General features: G+C 36.6%; 1 protein-coding gene across 1 annotated transcript; it reads right to left on the reverse strand.

Moving 5' to 3' along the window:
- Nucleotides 1–357: 357 nt before the first annotated feature.
- On the reverse strand, nucleotides 358–10,009 carry LOC106595566 (zinc finger protein 391-like). The gene is made up of 3 exons (XM_045711915.1): nucleotides 9,992–10,009; nucleotides 7,808–7,859; nucleotides 358–1,289 (listed from the first exon to the last, which is right to left on the reverse strand). The coding sequence occupies exons 1-3, from the start codon at nucleotides 10,007–10,009 to the stop codon at nucleotides 487–489; spliced, it is 873 nt and encodes a 290-aa protein (XP_045567871.1). The 3' UTR covers nucleotides 358–486.
- Between the last annotated feature and the right edge of the window lie 12,188 nt (nucleotides 10,010–22,197).

Here is a 22,197-nt window from a genome sequence, read left to right on the forward strand (position 1 = left end):
TTACAGGAAAAAACACTATTTCCATTGGTTGTTAGTACTGTACTGACCTCTCGTCCTCTGTCTCTCTCGTACTCTGCCTTGTGTATTTATCTTCAAAATATTCTTATAGTCCCAACATAGAACCAAATAGACTTCCCAAAAATAATATGGCATTTACTTTATTTCACATTTATTTAATCAGATATGTCAATTGAGAACCAATACGCATTTACAATGACAATCTGAATGAAGAAATACTAATATCAATCTATTTAATAATTAACATGTTTGAAATATCCCAATGATATAGTGAACAACATTTAGGGGTTTACACTTGCATTCAATCAATCTTAAGTTCATAATCAAAAAATTTTTTTTTACTCTTTTAATCCGATTTTCGACATGATCATGTCTTGAGCTGGAAAAAACATGTAGACCTATTTTTCAGTATGATTTCATTCATACAATATTATTTAATGTAGAATGAACAAAAACACAATTTCTCAATCAAAAACATAAGTCAGAACACAGCCTCTCTATTCTCTCGTGTGATTTCAGGTCCTCTGACTGGGAAAATGTCTTTTCACAATGAGAGCAGTGGTATGTCTTCTCCTCCTGTGTATTAGTATGTTGGAAAGGCTTTTCTCCTGTGTGTATTCTCTCATGCTTTTTCAGGCTCCCTAACCGGGTAAAACTCTTTTCACATCGGGAACATTTGTAAGGCTTTTCTCCTGAGTGTATTCTCTCATGCTCCTTCAGGCTCGCATACCACCTAAAATTCCTTCCACAGTGGGAACAGTGATAAGGCTTCTCTCCAGTGTGTCCCCTCTCATGTGGTTTCAGGCTCCCTAACTGAGTAAAACTCTTTACACAGTGGGAACAGTGGTACGGCTTCTCTCCAGAGTGTCTTCTCATATGTATTTTCAGGTTCCCTAACCCAGTAAATATCTTTCCACACTGAGAGCAGTGGTAGGTCTTCCTATCTTCTGTGTGTATTTCTTCATGTTGTTTCAGGTACCGTAACTGGGTAAACCTCTTTCCACACTGGGAACATTGGAAACTCTTTTCTCTTGTGTGTGTCCTCTCATGCTCTTTTAGGTTCCCTAACTTGGTAAAACTCTTTCCACAGTGGGAGCATTCGTAAGGGTTTTCTCCTGTATGCGTTCTCTCATGTACTTTCAGGTTCCTTAACCACTTAAAACTCTTTCCACACTGGGAACAGTGGTGTTGTCTCGCTGGTTTGGGCGTCTCTGGGTCTGGTTCCCCTGAAGGAGTCTCCCCGCTGTCAGAGTGAGAGTCTGGTCCCTCTCCTACCAAAGACAGAGTATTTAGTTAAATATTAAACAGAGAACTGAATTAAACCTCCATAAAATAAAACTGTCTTCCTGTGAGGCTAGATTCCTCAAAAACCTGAAGTCAGTTTTCAGAACATTACATAATTTAATAAAAACTTGGTGGCCGCCCTAATAATAATAATAATGTAGAACATAAAATCTAATCTTTCTCTCATGTTTATAGGCTGAGCAGAGCTCTACAATAGGGAAAGGGGGATACCTAGTCAACTGAATGGATTCAACTGAAATGTGTGTCCCGTATTTAACCCAACCCCTCTGAATCAGAGAGGTGTGGGGGCTGCCTTAATAGACAGCCACGTCATCGGCAGCCAGGGAACAGTGGGTTAACTTCCTTGCTCAGGGGCAGAATGACAGCGTTTTTACCTTGTCAGCTCGGGGATTTGATCCAGCAACCTTTCGGTTACTGGCTCCTACCTGCCAGGCTACATAATGTCGTATTTTAGGCTGAGCAGAGCTCTATAATAATAGATAATGTCAAGTTTATAGGCTGAGCAGAGCTCTATAATAATAGATAATGTCATGTTTATAGGCTGAGCAGAGCTGTATAATAATAGATAATGTCAAGTTTATAGGCTGAGCAGAGCTCTATAATAATAAATAATGTCATGTTTATAGGCTGATCAGAGCTCTATAATAATAGATAATGTCATGTTTATAGGCTGATCAGAGCTCTATAATAATAGATAATGTCATGTTTATAGGCTGATCAGAGCTCTATAATAATAGATCATGTTTATAGGCTGAGCAGAGCTCTATAATAATAGATAATGTCATGTTATAGGCTGAACAGAGCTCTATAATAATAGATCATGTTTATAGGCTGATCAGAGCTCTATAATAATAGATAATGTCATGTTTACAGGCTGATCAGAGCTCTATAATAATAGATAATGTCATGTTATAGGCTGATCAGAGCTCTATAATAATAGATAATGTCATGTTTATAGGCTGAGCAGAGCTCTATAATAATAGATAATGTTTATAGGCTGATCAGAGCTCTATAATAATAGATAATGTCATGTTTATAGGCTGATCAGACCTCTATAATAATAGATAATGTCATGTTATAGGCTGAGCAGAGCTCTATAATAATAGATCATGTCATGTTATAGGCTGATCAGAGCTCTATAATAATAGATAATGTCATGTTATAGGCTGATCAGAGCTCTATAATAATAGATAATGTCATGTTTATAGGCTGATCAGAGCTCTATAATAATAGATAATGTCATGTTATAGGCTGATCAGAGCTCTATAATAATAGATAATGTCATGTTATAGGCTGATCAGAGCTCTATAATAATAGATAATGTCATGTTATAGGCTGATCAGAGCTCTATAATAATAGATAATGTCATGTTATAGGCTGATCAGAGCTCTATAATAATAGATAATGTCATGTTTACAGGCTGAGCAGAGCTCTATAATAATAGATAATGTCATGTTTATAGGCTGATCAGAGCTCTATAATAATAGATAATGTTTATAGGCTGAACAGAGCTCTATAATAATAGATAATGTCATGTTATAGGCTGATCAGAGCTCTATAATAATAGATAATGTCATGTTATAGGCTGATCAGAGCTCTATAATAATAGATAATGTCATGTTATAGGCTGAGCAGAGCTCTATAATAATAGATAATGTCATGTTTATAGGCTGAGCAGAGCTCTATAATAATAGATAATGTCATGTTTATAGGCTGATCAGAGCTCTATAATAATAGATAATGTCATGTTTATAGGCTGATCAGAGCTCTATAATAATAGATAATGTCATGTTATAGGCTGAACAGAGCTCTATAATAATAGATAATGTCATGTTATAGGCTGATCAGAGCTCTATAATAATAGATAATGTCATGTTATAGGCTGAACAGAGCTCTATAATAATAGATAATGTCATGTTATAGGCTGATCAGAGCTCTATAATAATAGATAATGTCATGTTTATAGGCTGATCAGAGCTCTATAATAATAGATAATGTCATGTTATAGGCTGATCAGAGCTCTATAATAATAGATAATGTCATGTTATAGGCTGATCAGAGCTCTATAATAATAGATAATGTCATGTTATAGGCTGATCAGAGCTCTATAATAATAGATAATGTCATGTTTACAGGCTGAGCAGAGCTCTATAATAATAGATAATGTCATGTTTATAGGCTGATCAGAGCTCTATAATAATAGATAATGTTTATAGGCTGAACAGAGCTCTATAATAATAGATAATGTCATGTTATAGGCTGATCAGAGCTCTATAATAATAGATAATGTCATGTTATAGGCTGATCAGAGCTCTATAATAATAGATAATGTCATGTTATAGGCTGAGCAGAGCTCTATAATAATAGATAATGTCATGTTTATAGGCTGAGCAGAGCTCTATAATAATAGATAATGTCATGTTTATAGGCTGATCAGAGCTCTATAATAATAGATAATGTCATGTTTATAGGCTGATCAGAGCTCTATAATAATAGATAATGTCATGTTATAGGCTGAACAGAGCTCTATAATAATAGATAATGTCATGTTATAGGCTGATCAGAGCTCTATAATAATAGATAATGTCATGTTATAGGCTGAACAGAGCTCTATAATAATAGATCATGTTTATAGGCTGATCAGAGCTCTATAATAATAGATCATGTTTATAGGCTGATCAGAGCTCTATAATAATAGATAATGTCAGTGTTATAGGCTGAACAGAGCTCTATAATAATAGATAATGTCATGTTATAGGCTGATCTGAGCTCTATAATAATAGATAATGTCATGTTATAGGCTGATCAGAGCTCTATAATAATAGATAATGTCAGTGTTATAGGCTGAACAGAGCTCTATAATAATAGATAATGTCATGTTATAGGCTGATCTGAGCTCTATAATAATAGATAATGTCATGTTTATAGGCTGATCAGAGCTCTATAATAATAGATAATGTCATGTTTATAGGCTGATCAGAGCTCTATAATAATAGATAATGTCATGTTATAGGCTGATCAGAGCTCTATAATAATAGATAATGTCATGTTATAGGCTGATCAGAGCTCTATAATAATAGATAATGTCATGTTTATAGGCTGATCAGAGCTCTATAATAATAGATAATGTCATGTTTATAGGCTGATCAGAGCTCTATAATAATAGATAATGTCATGTTATAGGCTGATCAGAGCTCTATAATAATAGATAATGTCATGTTATAGGCTGATCAGAGCTCTATAATAATAGATAATGTCATGTTATAGGCTGAACAGAGCTCTATAATAATAGATAATGTCATGTTATAGGCTGAACAGAGCTCTATAATAATAGATAATGTCATGTTATAGGCTGATCAGAGCTCTATAATAATAGATAATGTCATGTTATAGGCTGATCAGAGCTCTATAATAATAGATAATGTCATGTTATAGGCTGATCAGAGCTCTATAATAATAGATAATGTCATGTTATAGGCTGATCAGAGCTCTATAATAATAGATAATGTCATGTTATAGGCTGAACAGAGCTCTATAATAATAGATAATGTCATGTTTATAGGCTGATCAGAGCTCTATAATAATAGATAATGTCATGTTATAGGCTGATCAGAGCTCTATAATAATAGATAATGTCATGTTATAGGCTGATCAGAGCTCTATAATAATAGATAATGTCATGTTTATAGGCTGAGCAGAGATCTATAATAATAGATAATGTCATGTTATAGGCTGATCAGAGCTCTATAATAATAGATCATGTTATAGGCTGATCAGAGCTCTATAATAATAGATAATGTTATAGGCTGATCAGAGCTCTATAATAATAGATAATGTCATGTTATAGGCTGATCAGAGCTCTATAATAATAGATAATGTCATGTTATAGGCTGATCAGAGCTCTATAATAATAGATAATGTCATGTTATAGGCTGATCAGAGCTCTATAATAATAGATAATGTCATGTTATAGGCTGATCAGAGCTCTATAATAATAGATAATGTCATGTTTATAGGCTGAGCAGAGATCTATAATAATAGATAATGTCATGTTATAGGCTGATCAGAGCTCTATAATAATAGATCATGTTATAGGCTGATCAGAGCTCTATAATAATAGATAATGTTATAGGCTGATCAGAGCTCTATAATAATAGATAATGTCATGTTATAGGCTGATCAGAGCTCTATAATAATAGATAATGTCATGTTATAGGCTGATCAGAGCTCTATAATAATAGATAATGTCATGTTATAGGCTGATCAGAGCTCTATAATAATAGATCATGTCATGTTATAGGCTGATCAGAGCTCTATAATAATAGATCATGTCATGTTATAGGCTGATCAGAGCTCTATAATAATAGATAATGTCATGTTATAGGCTGATCAGAGCTCTATAATAATAGATCATGTTATAGGCTGATCAGAGCTCTATAATAATAGATAATGTCATGTTATAGGCTGATCAGAGCTCTATAATAATAGATAATGTCATGTTATAGGCTGATCAGAGCTCTATAATAATAGATAATGTTATAGGCTGATCAGAGCTCTATAATAATAGATAATGTCATGTTATAGGCTGATCAGAGCTCTATAATAATAGATAATGTCATGTTATAGGCTGATCAGAGCTCTATAATAATAGATAATGTCATGTTTATAGGCTGAACAGAGCTCTATAATAATAGATAATGTCATGTTATAGGCTGAACAGAGCTCTATAATAATAGATCATGTTATAGGCTGATCAGAGCTCTATAATAATAGATAATGTCATGTTATAGGCTGATCAGAGCTCTATAATAATAGATAATGTCATGTTTACAGGCTGATCAGAGCTCTATAATAATAGATAATGTCATGTTATAGGCTGATCAGAGCTCTATAATAATAGATAATGTCATGTTTATAGGCTGAACAGAGCTCTATAATAATAGATCATGTTTATAGGCTGAGCAGAGCTCTATAATAATAGATAATGTCATGTTATAGGCTGATCAGAGCTCTATAATAATAGATAATGTCATGTTATAGGCTGAGCAGAGCTCTATAATAATAGATAATGTCATGTTATAGGCTGATCAGAGCTCTATAATAATAGATAATGTCATGTTATAGGCTGATCAGAGCTCTATAATAATAGATAATGTCATGTTATAGGCTGAACAGAGCTCTATAATAATAGATCATGTCATGTTATAGGCTGATCAGAGCTCTATAATAATAGATAATGTCATGTTTATAGGCTGAACAGAGCTCTATAATAATAGATAATGTCATGTTATAGGCTGAGCAGAGCTCTATAATAATAGATAATGTCATGTTATAGGCTGATCAGAGCTCTATAATAATAGATAATGTCATGTTTATAGGCTGATCAGAGCTCTATAATAATAGATAATGTTTATAGGCTGATCAGAGCTCTATAATAATAGATAATGTCATGTTATAGGCTGATCAGAGCTCTATAATAATAGATAATGTCATGTTATAGGCTGATCAGAGCTCTATAATAATAGATAATGTCATGTTATAGGCTGATCAGAGCTCTATAATAATAGATAATGTCATGTTATAGGCTGAACAGAGCTCTATAATAATAGATAATGTCATGTTATAGGCTGCAGTTGATCCAATGTAAATAACATTTTGTTGGTGTCCCACTTCATCTCTAAAGTAATAATTACCATACTTTCTAAATGATAATTCTTTAGTTCAGCCTTTCCTTGAAATGGCTATTTTATTTTATGTTTTTTTGTAGACTTACAAACGTTTGCTAATATGTTCAGTCTCCCCAAAACGCTTGTCCTTTTGCTAATATGTTCAGTCTCCCCATAACACATGTCCATTTCATGTCAATAATGCATCTTATTTTATGTATTTCTCCAACATTATTTAGAAATCTGCTTTTTGTTGGTATACACACTCCACACAAGGCCTACAATAGACACACATCAAAAGTTTCATTTATAACTTGTTTGCCATTCTGTGAGACAATTAAGTTGTGATTTTGTGGTGGGAGGGACTCTGATGGTATACACATGTTACAGTTAAGCAATAAGACCAGAGGAAGTGTGGTATATGGCCAATATAGCATGGTTAAAGACTGTCCTTATGTACAACACAGCACAACGTGCCTGGATACAGCCCTTAGCCGTGGTATATTGGCCATATATCACAAACCAGAGGTGGCTTATTGCAATTATAAACTGGTTACCAATGTAATCAGAACAGTAAAAATGCATGTTTTGTCATACCCATGGTATACGGCCTGATATACCACGGCTGTCAGCCAATCAGCATTCAGGGCTTTAATCACCCATTTTAAAATGTAGCTTTAACATTATATTATAACATAAATTGCTATAGTACAGAACAACATTTTCAAGTATAGAATTTTAGTAGCATGCTGCTTTAAAACAACACATTCGTTTAAAATTGTTGGACAGTTAGAGCCCGTTTTTAAGACAGTACTTACTGGTGGTAATCAGATCTCCTGACTCCTCTGTCAATATGACAGTAATCTCTCCCTCTTTCTCCTCCTTCATTCCAAAAACAGCATCCTCCTCTTCTTTTACTGTAACAGCTTCCTCTTTCTCTTCCTCCTCTTCTTTCACTGTAACAGCCTCACCCTCTACTTGTTGTTTTACTGTAACATCCTCCTCTTCCTTCTCCTCTTTCACGACAACGTTCAGCCCCAGAGCTTCTTTCTCCGTCCAACAGCCCTCTTCTTTAGCAGGAGGGGAGTAGTTTAGGGAGCTCATGTTCGGGGATGTTAGCTAGCTAGCTAGCTAGTTAGCATGAGCGACTAGTTTAGTGCTAGGCTAACTTATCAAGCCAGCTAGTTGACTAACAATGTACCTATAACATGTAAATGGGGGCAATTAACTAGATGTCAGAAGTATATTTAAAACACAGAGGCAAATATGCACAGAAACAGTCTAAATGTTTCTGCGTCACGCTGCAGCATCACCTGAAAGACGCACATCGCCGTCTGCTGACTGGAGGGAAACGTAGTTAAGATACGTTTTTTGTTGTTGTTGCACACAAATTTATTTTTCATTCCTTTCATGAAATAATAATATTATATTGAGACGTTCAAATAGAGCAATGCATATTTTAAGTGAGAATTTAAAACATACTATCATTCACATCTGTATTTAAGGCAGTTTCATATTCATTCATTAATTTGGTCACTGCGCTCAATGCAATGGCACTTACAAATGTAGATCCTTCAAACACCCCCAAACAGGGAAACAGATCCCAATCACAGGTGTTATCAGGTGCACCACTAAGGCAGTTATTTATCTTTTCATTTGTCCTTGTGGTAAAATCTTTTGGAAGCGAACCCCTTGATTTCGTCCCTACATTATATCGGCATCGAACACGTCACCCTCCCTAGGAGAGGGGTGACCTCGACAATTTATTGTTAAAAACAAGAGGCTGTCTGGATCTTTAATTTAAAGACCTTTGCTCCCGTCTGTCTCAACGTAGCCATTATTGTAATATTGCTATTCATTGTAAATGTTTGGAGGTCTATGTATCCATTATTGTAATATTGCTATTCATTGTAAATGTTTGGAGGTCTATGTATCCATTATTGTAATATTGCTATTCATTGTAAATGTTTGGAGGTCTATGTATCCATTATTGTAATATTGCTATTCATTGTAAATGTTTGGAGGTCTATGTATCCATTATTGTAATATTGCTATTCATTGTAAATGTTTGCAGGTCTATGTATCCATTATTGTAATATTGCTATTCATTGTAAATGTTTGGAGGTCTATGTATCCATTATTGTAATATTGCTATTCATTGTAAATGTTTGCAGGTCTATGTATCCATTATTGTAATATTGCTATTCATTGTAAATGTTTGGAGGTCTATGTATCCATTATTGTAATATTGCTATTCATTGTAAATGTTTGTAGGTCTACATAGCCAAATTGTATCTATGATCGTATGCTATCCATTTATGTTTTCATATGTTCTATTTATATCTGTAAATTAACCAATGATATCAGGCCACACTCAGACATGATTACAGACACCTGTGTGTGTCCTTTGACACAATATAAACCAGTTACCTGCAGTGTTTGTCATTATACCGTGATGAAGACAGCTTGTCTGTGGAAACGTTGGTTATTAGGTTATTAAATGATTGCATCTGAGCTCCTGGAGCGTGAAGTTCTCCTTTTCTTTTTCAGGCCACCGGGGTCTGACAACTTGGATGGAAAAATGACTGAGGATAATAGAGGACGACATCGCCACTCCTATTTGCCATATGTTCAATATAAGCCTACTAGAAAGTGAGAAAACCCTACCTTGTCACAACACAACTGATTGGCTCAAATGCATTAAGGAAAGAAATATCACAAATGAACTTTTTATTATTATTTGTTCTGTGACAAATGGTGAATTAGTTATTGATTTATACCACTTTTAAATGGCATTTTATATATTTATGTATTTCTATAAAATCAAAACTGGAATTTTTGTTTAAAAAAAGTTGTAAAAGTATGCTAGACATGTATATAATAAATCTAGTTTGATGTTTCTGTGATAATCAATGAATTAGTTATTGATTTATACCATTTTAAATGGCTTTTGGCCAATGTCTGTTGAATATCTGAATGTGTGAATATAAATCCAACTTTACCTCGGTCTTAACTTTCATTGCCTAGGTCTCATTTTTAGCCATCTTACTCATTGCTATAACCAGGACATTGTGATTAGGAAACTATGAGAACCACACAAAGTCCAGGGGTTGATCACACTCTACCACTAAGGGTCAGTTTAGTTGGAGCAACGTAAGACAGTCTCGTGTTCCAATTGTATGTTTTAGTAGCATGAATTGTTCCGGTTCACACCGAGGTGAAGAGCGGAATAATGGAAGGAATGAATCCCAGCCTGACCCTCATCACCTGTGGAAGGCGGGACTTCCAGTCCGGAGCGGATTTCATTGGCCTTTTCAGGTGTGATTTTAGATCCTTCAACCGAAGTCGCGACTCCCTATAGTATGTTGTACCAAAGTTGACTGACCCTGAAGGGAACTACACTGCCATAAATACAAGGAAAGTCAAGTAGTGTTAAATAAAAAAAAAATAAAAAAATACAAATCCAGCAAGGCACCAACTTTGAGAAGGGTTTAAAACAAAGGTTTCAGACAATGTATAAATGTTATTGAATGTAGGTATGTTTCTCCTTTAATGTAAAGGCATTGAAAACAATTGAAAAAAGGCGAATATCTGTGTTTGACTACCCATACTAACATACTGTATACAACTTACTTAATGAGTATATACTACATACTATTAGTTAATTGTAGTATACTGTAACTACATACTTAATGAGTATATACTACATACTATTAGTTAATTGTAGTATTCTGTAACTACATACTTAATGAGTATATACTACATACTATTAGTTAATTGTAGTATACTGTATATTAGATACTTAATGAGTATATACTACATACTATTAGTTAATTGTAGTATACTGTAACTACATACTTAATGAGTATATACTACATACTATTAGTTAATTGTAGTATTCTGTAACTACATACTTAATGAGTATATACTACATACTATTAGTTAATTGTAGTATACTGTAACTACAACCTGTTATGGCTAGGGGGCAGTATTTTCACGGCCGGATAAAAAACGTACCCGATTTAATGTGATTATTACTCCTGCCCAGAAACTAGAATATGCATATAATTATTAGCTTTGGATAGAAAACACCCTAAAGTTTCTAAAACTGTTTGAATGGTGTCTGTGAGTATAACAGAACTCATTTGGCAGGCCAAAACCTGAGAAGATTCCTTACAGGAAGTGCCCTCGCTGACCATTTCTTGGCCTTCTACACTCTCTTTATTGAAAACTGAGGATCTCTGCCGTAACGTGACACTTCCTACGGCTCCCATAGGCTCTCAGAAGGCGGCAAAACGGTGAATGATGACTCTGCTGTCTCTGGCTGAAAAACAGTGCTGTCACGTCCTGACCAGTAAAAGGGGTTATTTGTTATTGTAGTTTGGTCAGGGTGTGGCAGGGAGTGTTTGTTTTGGGTGTTTTGGGTGATGTTCTATGTTTGTATTGACTGTTATGTAGGTTAAATGTACACTTCAAATGCAGCTGTCCTACAACATATCTGTACCTTCTTCTTGATCCCAATTGCATTGTGTCCATGTTCTGTCCTATAAGAATTTCAAAGGAAGAGAAAATGTGTCAAAGAATAGTCTTACAAGTATTAATATATATATATATATATATATATATATATATATATTTTTTTTTTTAAATGAATATTGAAAGATATATGGCATCGACATACAATGTAATGTAAAATAGAAGAACATATTGGAGAAAGCACTAGCCAATACAGTACTGCCATACAGTAACAGTACTGCCATACAGGCATAATATCACATTTCAAGATATCTTTGTACACAAATTGTTCAATATTTTATCAGGCTGACTTGAAAGATTATACACAACATTTTGCTGCGTGGCAATACTGTGTTTGGATTCTGAAGGGCATTTATACAAAAGAGGTAGTCTAGACACTGTATTAATACCATTATGCATTTGAATCCCATCTACAGCTACCATCTAAGATATTAATTTCCCTCCACAAGGGGGCGGACATGTAACGTTTCCAAAATGGGATAGTATTGTCCATGTAACGTTACCAAAATGGGATTGTATTGTACATGTAACGTTTCCAAAATGGGATAGTATTGTACATGTAACGTTTCCACAATGGGATAGTATTGTACATGTAACGTTCTGCCCCCTTGTGAGTTAATAGTATTGCATGCTGTAGCAGGTTATATAAAGAGGAAGACCTCCATTGACGATTCAGTTTGTTGTAACATCTGGTCTGGACAGGTCACCGTCCTTAGTTAGTTAGTTAGTTAGTTAGTTAGTTAACGAAGCTAACGTTAGCTAGTTCATTATCACAAAAGTGAGAACTGCTCTAGATTGGAAACTTACGTTAATGAGTGTAAAGCCATGTTGTCTTTATGGAAACGATATACAATATATGGGAAAGAATATAGTTGAGGAAATAATCCAAACCTAGTTGTGCCTAGTTAGGACATAACGTTAGCTAGCTAGTTAACGGTACAGTACTGTAGCTCATACAACGCCGACGGTCAAACCCGGCTTTCTAATATTAACTTTAATTAACTATAGTAACGTTATGGAAGATATTCACAGAAAACTATCATTGTCTTCGTTATTCATTATTAGTATGTTATTTTATTATAATACATTATTTCGAGACATATTCAGAGCCAAACATCAACCCAACTTAACCTTTTTAACTGTTGTCGCATCCAAACTTGTCACCATCGTTTTCAGTTGTAATTGCGAAGTTCCCGGAAGAAGTCCAGCAACAACGGAGGTTCCTCGATGAACCCACCTTCTAACAAGTTCTTTGAAGAACCTTTTGGGGCTGTTTTTCATTGACCAAGAACCCTACGGTTCTTAGGGGATCTGAGAACGACTCCAGTTGAACCCTTCATTTTTAGAGTGTAGTCGGCTCTATTTACTCTCAGATTCAAACATGATGAATAGTATCAACGATCAAGTCAGCTGCTGCTGCTCCAATACAGTATGAGGTGAGACGGTGAACTGATGTTGAACTGGGCAGTCAGCTGCTGCTGCTCCAATACAGTATGAGGTGAGACGGTGAACTGATGTTGAACTGGGCAGTCAGCTGCTGCTGCTCCAATATAGTATGAGGTGAGACGGTGAACTGATGTTGAACCGGGCAGTCAGCCGCTGCTGCTCCAATACAGTATGAGGTGAGACGGTGAACTGATGTTGAACCGGGCAGTCAGCTGCTGCTGCTCCAATACAGTATGAGGTGAGACGGTGAACTGATGTTGAACCGGGCAGTCAGCAGCTGCTGCTCCAATACAGTATGAGGTGAGACGGTGAACTGATGTTGAACCGGGCAGTCAGCAGCTGCTGCTCCAATACAGTATGAGGTGAGACGGTGAACTGATGTTGAACCGGGCAGTCAGCTGCTGCTGCTCCAATACAGTATGAGGTGAGAAGGTGAACTGATGTTGAACCGGGCAGTCAGCTGCTGCTGCTCCAATACAGTATGAGGTGAGACGGTGAACTGATGTTGAACTGGGCAGTCAGCTGCTGCTGCTCCAATACAGTATGAGGTGAGACGGTGAACTGATGTTGAACCGGGCAGTCAGCTGCTGCTGCTCCAATACAGTACGAGGTGAGACGGTGAACTGATGTTGAACTGGGCAGTCAGCTGCTGCTGCTCCAATACAGTATGAGGTGAGACGGTGAACTGATGTTGAACTGGGCAGTCAGCTGCTGCTGCTCCAATACAGTATGAGGTGAGACGGTGAACTGATGTTGAACTGGGCAGTCAGCTGCTGCTGCTCCAATACAGTATGAGGTGAGACGGTGAACTGATGTTGAATCATAATGATTAAGTTAATTAAAATGAATTTGTGAAACTGTTAAAAAAATTGTATATTCAATATTTTACGCTATTGTTATCAGATAGAAACATCATGGAATATTGTACATCATATTAAATATATTACTCTATTGTTATCATATAGAAACATCATGGAATATTGTACATCATATTAAATATATTACTCTATTGTTATCATATAGAAACATCATGGAATATTGTACATTATATGACCATCAACATACATTATTGTTTCATTCAATTTCACATAATAAGGATATTTAATATTTTCAAGTTCAGAAGTCAGAACCCATCACCTGCTATGTAAAAGAGACAGAAGAATGCACAATGGTCAATGCTATCTGGGATCCTTGGGACATCCCTACCCTAAACCCTAACCTTAACCCCTACCTTAACCATTTTAAATGTCAACTTCAACGGGCTAGGGACGTCCCAAGGATGTATCTCTACCTAGAAATACATGATCTAAGTGATTGATAGTTGGTATTCAGCAGTCATAAAGCCTTATTTACTTTAATGAACTACTAAAATAGTGATTTAGTCAGACAGCATAGACAGCAGCTCTACACATTATTGACTGACTGAACCATTCATCCTTCCATCCCTCCTCAGCCTTCCTCTCCTCTGAAGACCCAGTGAGGGTGGAGCTCAGTCAGAGAGCTGTTGAGGGACTGGTTAGGCAGAACACTTCTACAGCCAGAGAGGTGAGAGGTCACACATGGTTTAGATGGTAAATATTTATGTCCCCTTAGCGGTTCATCACGTCAGCTAAAGGGAATATGTTCCATCTATGTTTATTTACATTAGTGCAAATTGTCCACTGATATTGGTGTAATTTCTCACCCTTTTGGCTGTATGAAGTTAATTTCCCCTCAGGCACACACATTTGTTCTTTGATATTACGAAGGTCATTTGTGTATAATGTACTTTTCCCAACATCTCTTTACATTGCTGATGCATATTTGGTGGCCTGACTGTATCCATACTGTGTCAAAGGCCCATCCTGGTAGATCTGAACCTAATGCAGCTTGGAGTGATCAGATGACAGAAGTCACATTTAGGTGCCAGGTGTAACTGAGGCCATAGATGCTCCATATCCATTACTTTGAGTGTTTTATATAATATGACTAAATGTGTTTCTGTGTTGCAGGGGCAGTCAAGAAATGGAACAGCAAGGTCACAGAACATGACATAAGCAGAGCTGTGGGAGACCACCTCAAGCCCCTGGTAGAGCCGGGGGTGGTGTTTCTACTCCACCACGCCTTCAGCAGGCTGGAAAAGTGGGATTGATACAGTTTTTTCATACTAAGGTGGACCAAGAGTCTGTTGATTGGTCGGTCATTGGGTTCATTATATGTTCAAATAAAATCAAGCTTTATTTATACAGCACATTTCAGACATGGATGCAACAAAATGGCTTCACAGGAAAAAGATTAAAAAAACATTGAAAATAAACAGAAATATTTAGTACACAAAAAACAGAAACAAAGACTAATGAGTAATTGCCATTGATTAAAATGTTAATGGGAATATCCAACCCAAAATATAAGCTTGGGACACTGAAAGTTGACTAGTAACAACAACTGGGAGCTAAAAGACACCCACCATGAGACCCACTAAATCTGCCCAAGAAGAGGAAAACAAAAGAAAAACCCACACCAAACTTAAAGACAGGAAGCAAACCAAAAGGTGGAGCAACTAAAGGTGTTGACTCTCCACATGTATCAAGACAACTGGAGCACTGGGCCAGACACTCTTAAATAGAACCTGGACCAGCTCAGGTGAAACACCTTCCCACTAACGAGATGGACAAGCCAGCACAGGTGTAACACATACTGACTAACGAGCGATACTTGTCAACAATTAAAAACAAGAAAAACACATTTCTAAATAATAATATACAATCAAAATATTTTTTTATCCTTTTTCTTACTATAGAATCCTAAAACTCACTAGCTTCTAGAACTCTCGTGTTCCAAAAACTCACTAGCTTCTAGAACTCTCATCCCCTTGGAACGTGGCCCAAACAAAACTCATCTCTAATACGGAAAAACATGCAGTCATAATAAATTGTGATCCATGGCAACGCACTGGCTAAACACAAAACACAAAACTTTTTAACTGCCCACCCGTGAAACAATCAGCAAATTGTCCTTAAAACGAACATGTCTGATTTCAAGAGGAAACTCCTGCAATATCCGTAGTAACTTCCCACCTCACAGCTTCTCTCTCTTTTCAGGGTTCACTAGATAGGCATGTTGTTGGATCGGGGCCCAGTCCCCAATGTCATGTTCTAGTACATTTGGGTTGGCACATCTGGGAATGAACCCTGATATTCTAAAAGCAGGGCAACAATGTCAATGTAATTGTACCCAAAAATTATCAGTTGGTTGCATAAATAATTATGATTACTAAATCTTACATGAATATTAAACATGAAATATAAAACCCAAATGTACACCCCTTTGTTAATATGTATTAGCAATAATTAACTTAATGGTGAGGCATAAAATGTATCTTTTGTCAGGCTTAATGTTTGAAATATGAGGTGATTTGAGTCATGCTTCTTCAGTAGTGGAATAAAGACAATTAGTACTTGAATGTTGTAAATAAATACTGGAGTGATGTAGGATTGTTCATATAATTGATTATTGTACTGTGACTATGTGTTTAGGCTGTAAGTATGTTGAAATTAAATTGTTTTCTTTTCAACTTTCACTTTCAACTAAAAGCAAACTTATATTGTATGTCGGGCATAGTCTTATTTTCTACGACATTTTGCTAGGTGAGATATCCCCAATGTCACAGCTTAAACGTGTCCAAATCAGTAGTCCAAATGCAGAAACAGTTTGTGATAAATTGAAAACCTAAACATAAAATGTAATACATACACAAACATCTGTCACAATAATCATATTACTTGTATTATTTAAAACAAGCACCTTATAAAACTGTACAAGCACCAAAAACGCTGTTGTTTTGACAAGTAGCAATAAATCACTGATATCAATTAGGGGGAAATCAGGTTGTACATGATGTTGAAACTAACACAACTAAAAAACACATGAAAATGGGAGATATATTTTACCTCACTGGTTAGAGGACAACCTGCAGAAGACAGTCAGCTACATTTTGGAGTGATGCATTTAAATGTAGGGGTCACTAAATAAAGGAACACAACACTTATTTGTCATCACTCATTAATATCATGTTGAAATCAATTGTACGACAGGAGGGAGATGAGGTTGCACGTCCTGTTAAAACGAACAGCTCAAAAATCACACGGAATCTGGGAATAATGTGTACATCCCTGGTTAGAGGACAATTTGTATAAAACAGCTCGCTACATTTTGAAGTGTTGCATTTGGATTCCAGTGGGTCACCAACGTGGTAAGTGTAACACAGCTATTTTTGTGTTAGTACTTTTTGTTAAATCACATCAATAGTAACTCTTCCATTTCAGAGCCTGGATTTTCCCCCCTGAGGTTAATATCCATATCATGCTGAAATCAATAGAACAGGGGACAAACGTTTAGGGTTCTACATTGTGACATCATTAAAATACTCCTACTACAATGTTAAAACATTCTACATTTTATTTCACTGATATCATGAAACAACTCCTTCATGAATTTTCTGATGTTTAATCAGAGATCTTTTATCAGAGTATCTCTTCCCACATTGATTACAGCTATGAGATTTCTCTCCTGTGTGTGTTCTCTGATGTGATACCAGGCTGTTTGACTGAGTAAAACTCTTCCCACATTCACCACAGCTATAAGATTTCTGTCCTGTGTGTGTTCTCTGATGTGATACCAGGTTGGTTGACTGAGTAAAAGTCTTCCCACATTGATTACAGCTATAAGGTTTCTCTCCTGTGTGTATTCTCTGGTGTTTAGTCAGATAGAAAGATGTAGTAAAACTCTTCCCACATTGATCACAGCTATAAGGTTTCTCTCCTGTGTGTCTTCTCTGGTGCACTGTCAGCACTCCAGATCGACAAAAACTCTTCCCACATTGATCACAGCTATAAGATTTCTCTCCTGTGTGTTTTCTCTGGTGTAGTGTCAGAGTTCTAGTTGCAGCAAAACTCTTCCCACATTGATCACAGCTATAAGATTTCTCTCCTGTGTGTATTCTCTGGTGAGCTGTCAGCTCTCCAGATCGAGCAAAACTCTTCCCACATTGATCACAGCTATAAGATTTCTCTCCTGTGTGTGTTCTCTGGTGTTGAGTCAGATGGCAAGATTGACCAAAACTCTTCCCACATTGACCACAGATATAAGGTTTCTCTCCTGTGTGTGTTCTCTGATGTAGAGTCAGACTGGTAGATGCAGCAAACCTCTTCTCACATTGACCACAGCTATAAGGTTTCTCTCCTGTGTGTATTCTCTGGTGTTTCGTCAGACCACTAGAGTCAGTAAAACTCTTCCCACATTCACCACAGCAATAAGATTTCTCTCCTGTGTGTGTTCTCTGATGAATTTTAATGCCTGATGAGGTGAATCTCTTCCCACAGTCAGAGCAGCAGTGAGTTCTCTTCCCTGTGGATGTCTGCAGGTGTTTCTTGAGGTGTTCTGATCTGGAGAGACTCTTCTCTGCCTCTTCAGCATCAAGAGGTTGTTGAGGCTCCCCAGAGGATCCACGATAGTCCCATATCTCTCCTGTGTGAACAACAAAGTCAGACAGATGATTAAAGGCCCACAACAGCGGTAATCCACTGTAAAAGGTGATGCCAACAGCGGAGCCATGATGTTGGACAACAATTGACGTCTGTAATGAATGTTACAATTATTTGAAATTTGCTTTAAAATGAGCAAGAATAGTCATATTTTGTCTTGTTTTCACATTAGTAGTAACATCGATGATTGTAGGCTAGAAATAAGTTATTCATGTTGTTGAAACTCTAAGCAGTGTGCCAGAGGAATTTTGGTCTCCAATATAGGCCCCTTTCTGTGTTTGCTAAAATTGTGGCACGAGGGCAATTTGATTGCAGAAACTCCTCCCTGCTAATGAGGAAACCGATAGTTATGGATGTACTATATCTGCCTGGAGCAAAAATGGTGAGCAAAGATTTTAGTTTTTCACAATGTATTCTGAATATTATCTTTGCTACTTCCAGACACAAATGAGACTCTGACCATTTTACTCGCCCTAGCAGAGCTGTTAGGCAGTTTTCATGTTATCCAGGGTGACTGTAACTGTGCTGCTGGAAAACATTTATTTACGGTTTATGTTGCCTACGTTTACTGACACCTGGACATATTGAACGGGTGTTGAGCGCTAGTAAATTCATTATTCTGCACTCTGGTACTCAGACGAGAGTGCTCTGAAATCAGAGTAGATAGTCAATCAGAGTGAATTTATGAAAGCAACTGAATGTCCATTGAGAAAGCACAACGACTATACCATTTAGCTAAGCTAAGAATGACGGGAATAATCAAGTCAATAAACGTTGGGTAGTTAGTTAGATAGAATATAGTTCATATACTGGCAAGTTTGATGTATAAGTAGCCAACTAACGTTAGGTAGCTAGTTAACATACCGGTACATACTGCTGTAATAACATGCTAGCAAATAGTCAGCCAAAATGACGTGTAAAGTAACTTATTTGAAAAGTAATTATTTTATTACATTGCTCAACATTTTCTTAACATTTGTCATAATTAGTTAAAGCAATGAATTTGATTCGGCTCTTGTTGGACTTCGGCTGCATATTTTCTGCAATTTTCTTCAAATCTGAAAACGATGTGAAGCCACGCCCATTTCCTGAAGAATTGCATTATGGGCCCTAACGTACTGCGTGTTTACGTCATATTATGGCGAATTTAGTACGACATCCGGGAGGTTTTGGCATACTAACTATATCATACTATGACCAATAAGCACACTATATACTCAATTAACATCACAAATAGTACGGTTAGTATGAGTATTCTAACACAGCTAATGACTTATCAACAGCTCTAACAATTTGACCCCCACAGGAAAATCTACACTGGCAGTTATAGAAAGACCCATTTACTATATAACCATTGATTCTTGAAGAATATAACTTAGAAATGCCTCAAATGTTTCAACTGTATTACCCCATCAGAAACCAAAACATAAGCTTGAAAAACGCCACTGTTTGTAAACAAGCACTGTATAGCCTTGAAATCTGGTTAAAACTATAATTTTGACCTTATGGCCAGCCAGTCCTTGTATTCAGAGTGTAGTGAATTCAGGGGTAGTCCTGAGCTGAACTCAAACCTGGGTCCAGCGACTGTCAAGTCAACAGCTTATAACTGTTACGCCAAGATGTCTGAACTTCTTGACGAGGTCGCTAGGTGTTGGGTTACGGTTTCTACAATAGCTTCCTCTATGAATTTGAGAGTGATTACATTTCTCCAGCCCCCATCCCTCAGCTGTTTACCAAACCAAGCCTCTGGGCAGCCATTTTGTTTCTGTTTAAAAACTAGGTTGTCCCTTTAAACAAGCCACACAATCAACCAATTAATCTGCAGTTCAAACAATAACAAAGCTGTAATTCCACCACTGATTTGGTAATAAGATGATGATGGGGCTGGAGAAATGTAACTACTCTCAAATTCATAGACGGACCTATGGATACAAGGACTGACCATCCATGATATCAACATAGTTTTAACCATGTTTTGAGTGTGAGTGTTTACAGTGTTTGTTTATCATTTAAATTGTTTCTAAACATTGGAGTATAAAAAGCTTATTTGGGGTTCTGATGGGGTACAACAGTTGAACTAAGCTCATGAGGCATGTGTTATATTCTTCAAGACTCAATGGCCATAAATAAATAATTTAAAAGTCAAAATATTGATGTAGCTATTGAATATTTCCCCTCTAACACCACACATCAGTTCAACAACAACATCATCTTTATCAGGAGGAGAGTAGCTTAGTGAACTCATGGTCGGAGATGTTAGCTAGCTAGGCTAATGCTAACTTAACCAGCCCGCTAGCTGACTAATAACAACAACACCGCAAATATGAAATTAAATCTGATAACTAACTAGACGACAGAAGTGGGTTTAAAACACAGTGGCTAATATACACGAAAGCGTCTAAAGAGCTTTATTGGTTCGGCTATTTTGTCTAGCAAGCTACCGAGGTGGCTGAATAACTGTTGCTGCTGTTGAAAGAAGCGTTCCGTCCACTACAATATACGTCACACCAACAGCATTACCTTAAATTCCCACACCGCCATCTGCTGACTGGAGTGGGTAACGCAGTTGAGTAAAATGTTTATTTTAATTTTCAGACAAAAGGTTAAAGTATAGGAAGCATTCGTTTTTACTCGCTAGTGTAACAACACAGTGTGGTTAAAGACGTAGTAAGCTAGTTGTAGTCACGATATGGTTCCCTATAAGTACAAACAGTTATGTTTTTGCGTTGTTACATATTTCTTGACTTATTTCCGGATATCTTCTAAACTACCCACAATGCACTATGTGCTACAGAGTTTGTATGCTAGCTCGGTATTTAGCTCCAGCTTGTAAACGTCAGCCACACCTCATGCTTTCATATACTGTGTGGTTGTGATATCTAGTGGGAACGCATTAGCACGGTAGACTCTGCTGCCTTGTTGTCAGTAGGGATGTTACTTTTGATACCGGAGCTACGACGCCTGCGTCCAAATCGATAAGCAGTAAACTTCAAAGCAGTGTACCGATGCCTGTATCACTTTATCAGCAGCACGTCATCAATGGCGTCTGAAGCTTCATTTCATCAAACAACCACCTGATTGGTTTGGTATTGGGCTTGAAGATCCCACCCAATGTGTTCTCTAATCTCATAAAACATTTCAGTGTCTTTATTCTCCCAAGGGGAAGGTGCTGGAGTATTGAAAACATGGGTGGCAATAATTCAGACCCCTACCTTTTGAGAATTACATGTTAAACTAAATATCTTTCTCTGAGCTATTGTATTAGTATAAAATCATTTCCCTGTATTTTTGACACAATATAGCTCAGTATTTGAATTTTTTTTATAGAGTCGTTTTTGCTCATCTTTATCAAGAGTGTCAACAATTTTGTCCCCCACTGTACCTCCATACTGCTGCTACATGGTGTAACAATACATCATGTAGATGTATATAATGAACAGACTAGGTCTATACTGCTCCTACATGTTGTAACAATACATCATGTAGATGTATATAATGAACAGACTAGGTCTATACTGCTCCTACATGGTGTAACAATACATCATGTAGATGTATATAATGAACAGACTAGGTCTATACTGCTCCTACATGGTGTAACAATACATCATGTAGAAGTATATAATGAACAGACTAGGTCTATACTGCTCCTACATGGACTAACAATACATCATGTAGATGTATATAATGAACAGACTAGGTCTATA

Source organism: Salmo salar, unplaced genomic scaffold (genome assembly GCF_905237065.1).
Source record: "Salmo salar unplaced genomic scaffold, Ssal_v3.1, whole genome shotgun sequence".
NCBI lineage: Eukaryota > Metazoa > Chordata > Actinopteri > Salmoniformes > Salmonidae > Salmo > Salmo salar.

What these genes read in the sequence shown, in the direction of transcription:
- LOC106595566 (XM_045711915.1), bottom strand. An exon ending in AGGAGATCTGATTACCACCA is followed by an intron (nt 1,290 to 7,807) that starts GTAAGTACTGTC and finishes TGTCTTTGGTAG; the next exon opens with GAGAGGGACCAGACTCTCAC.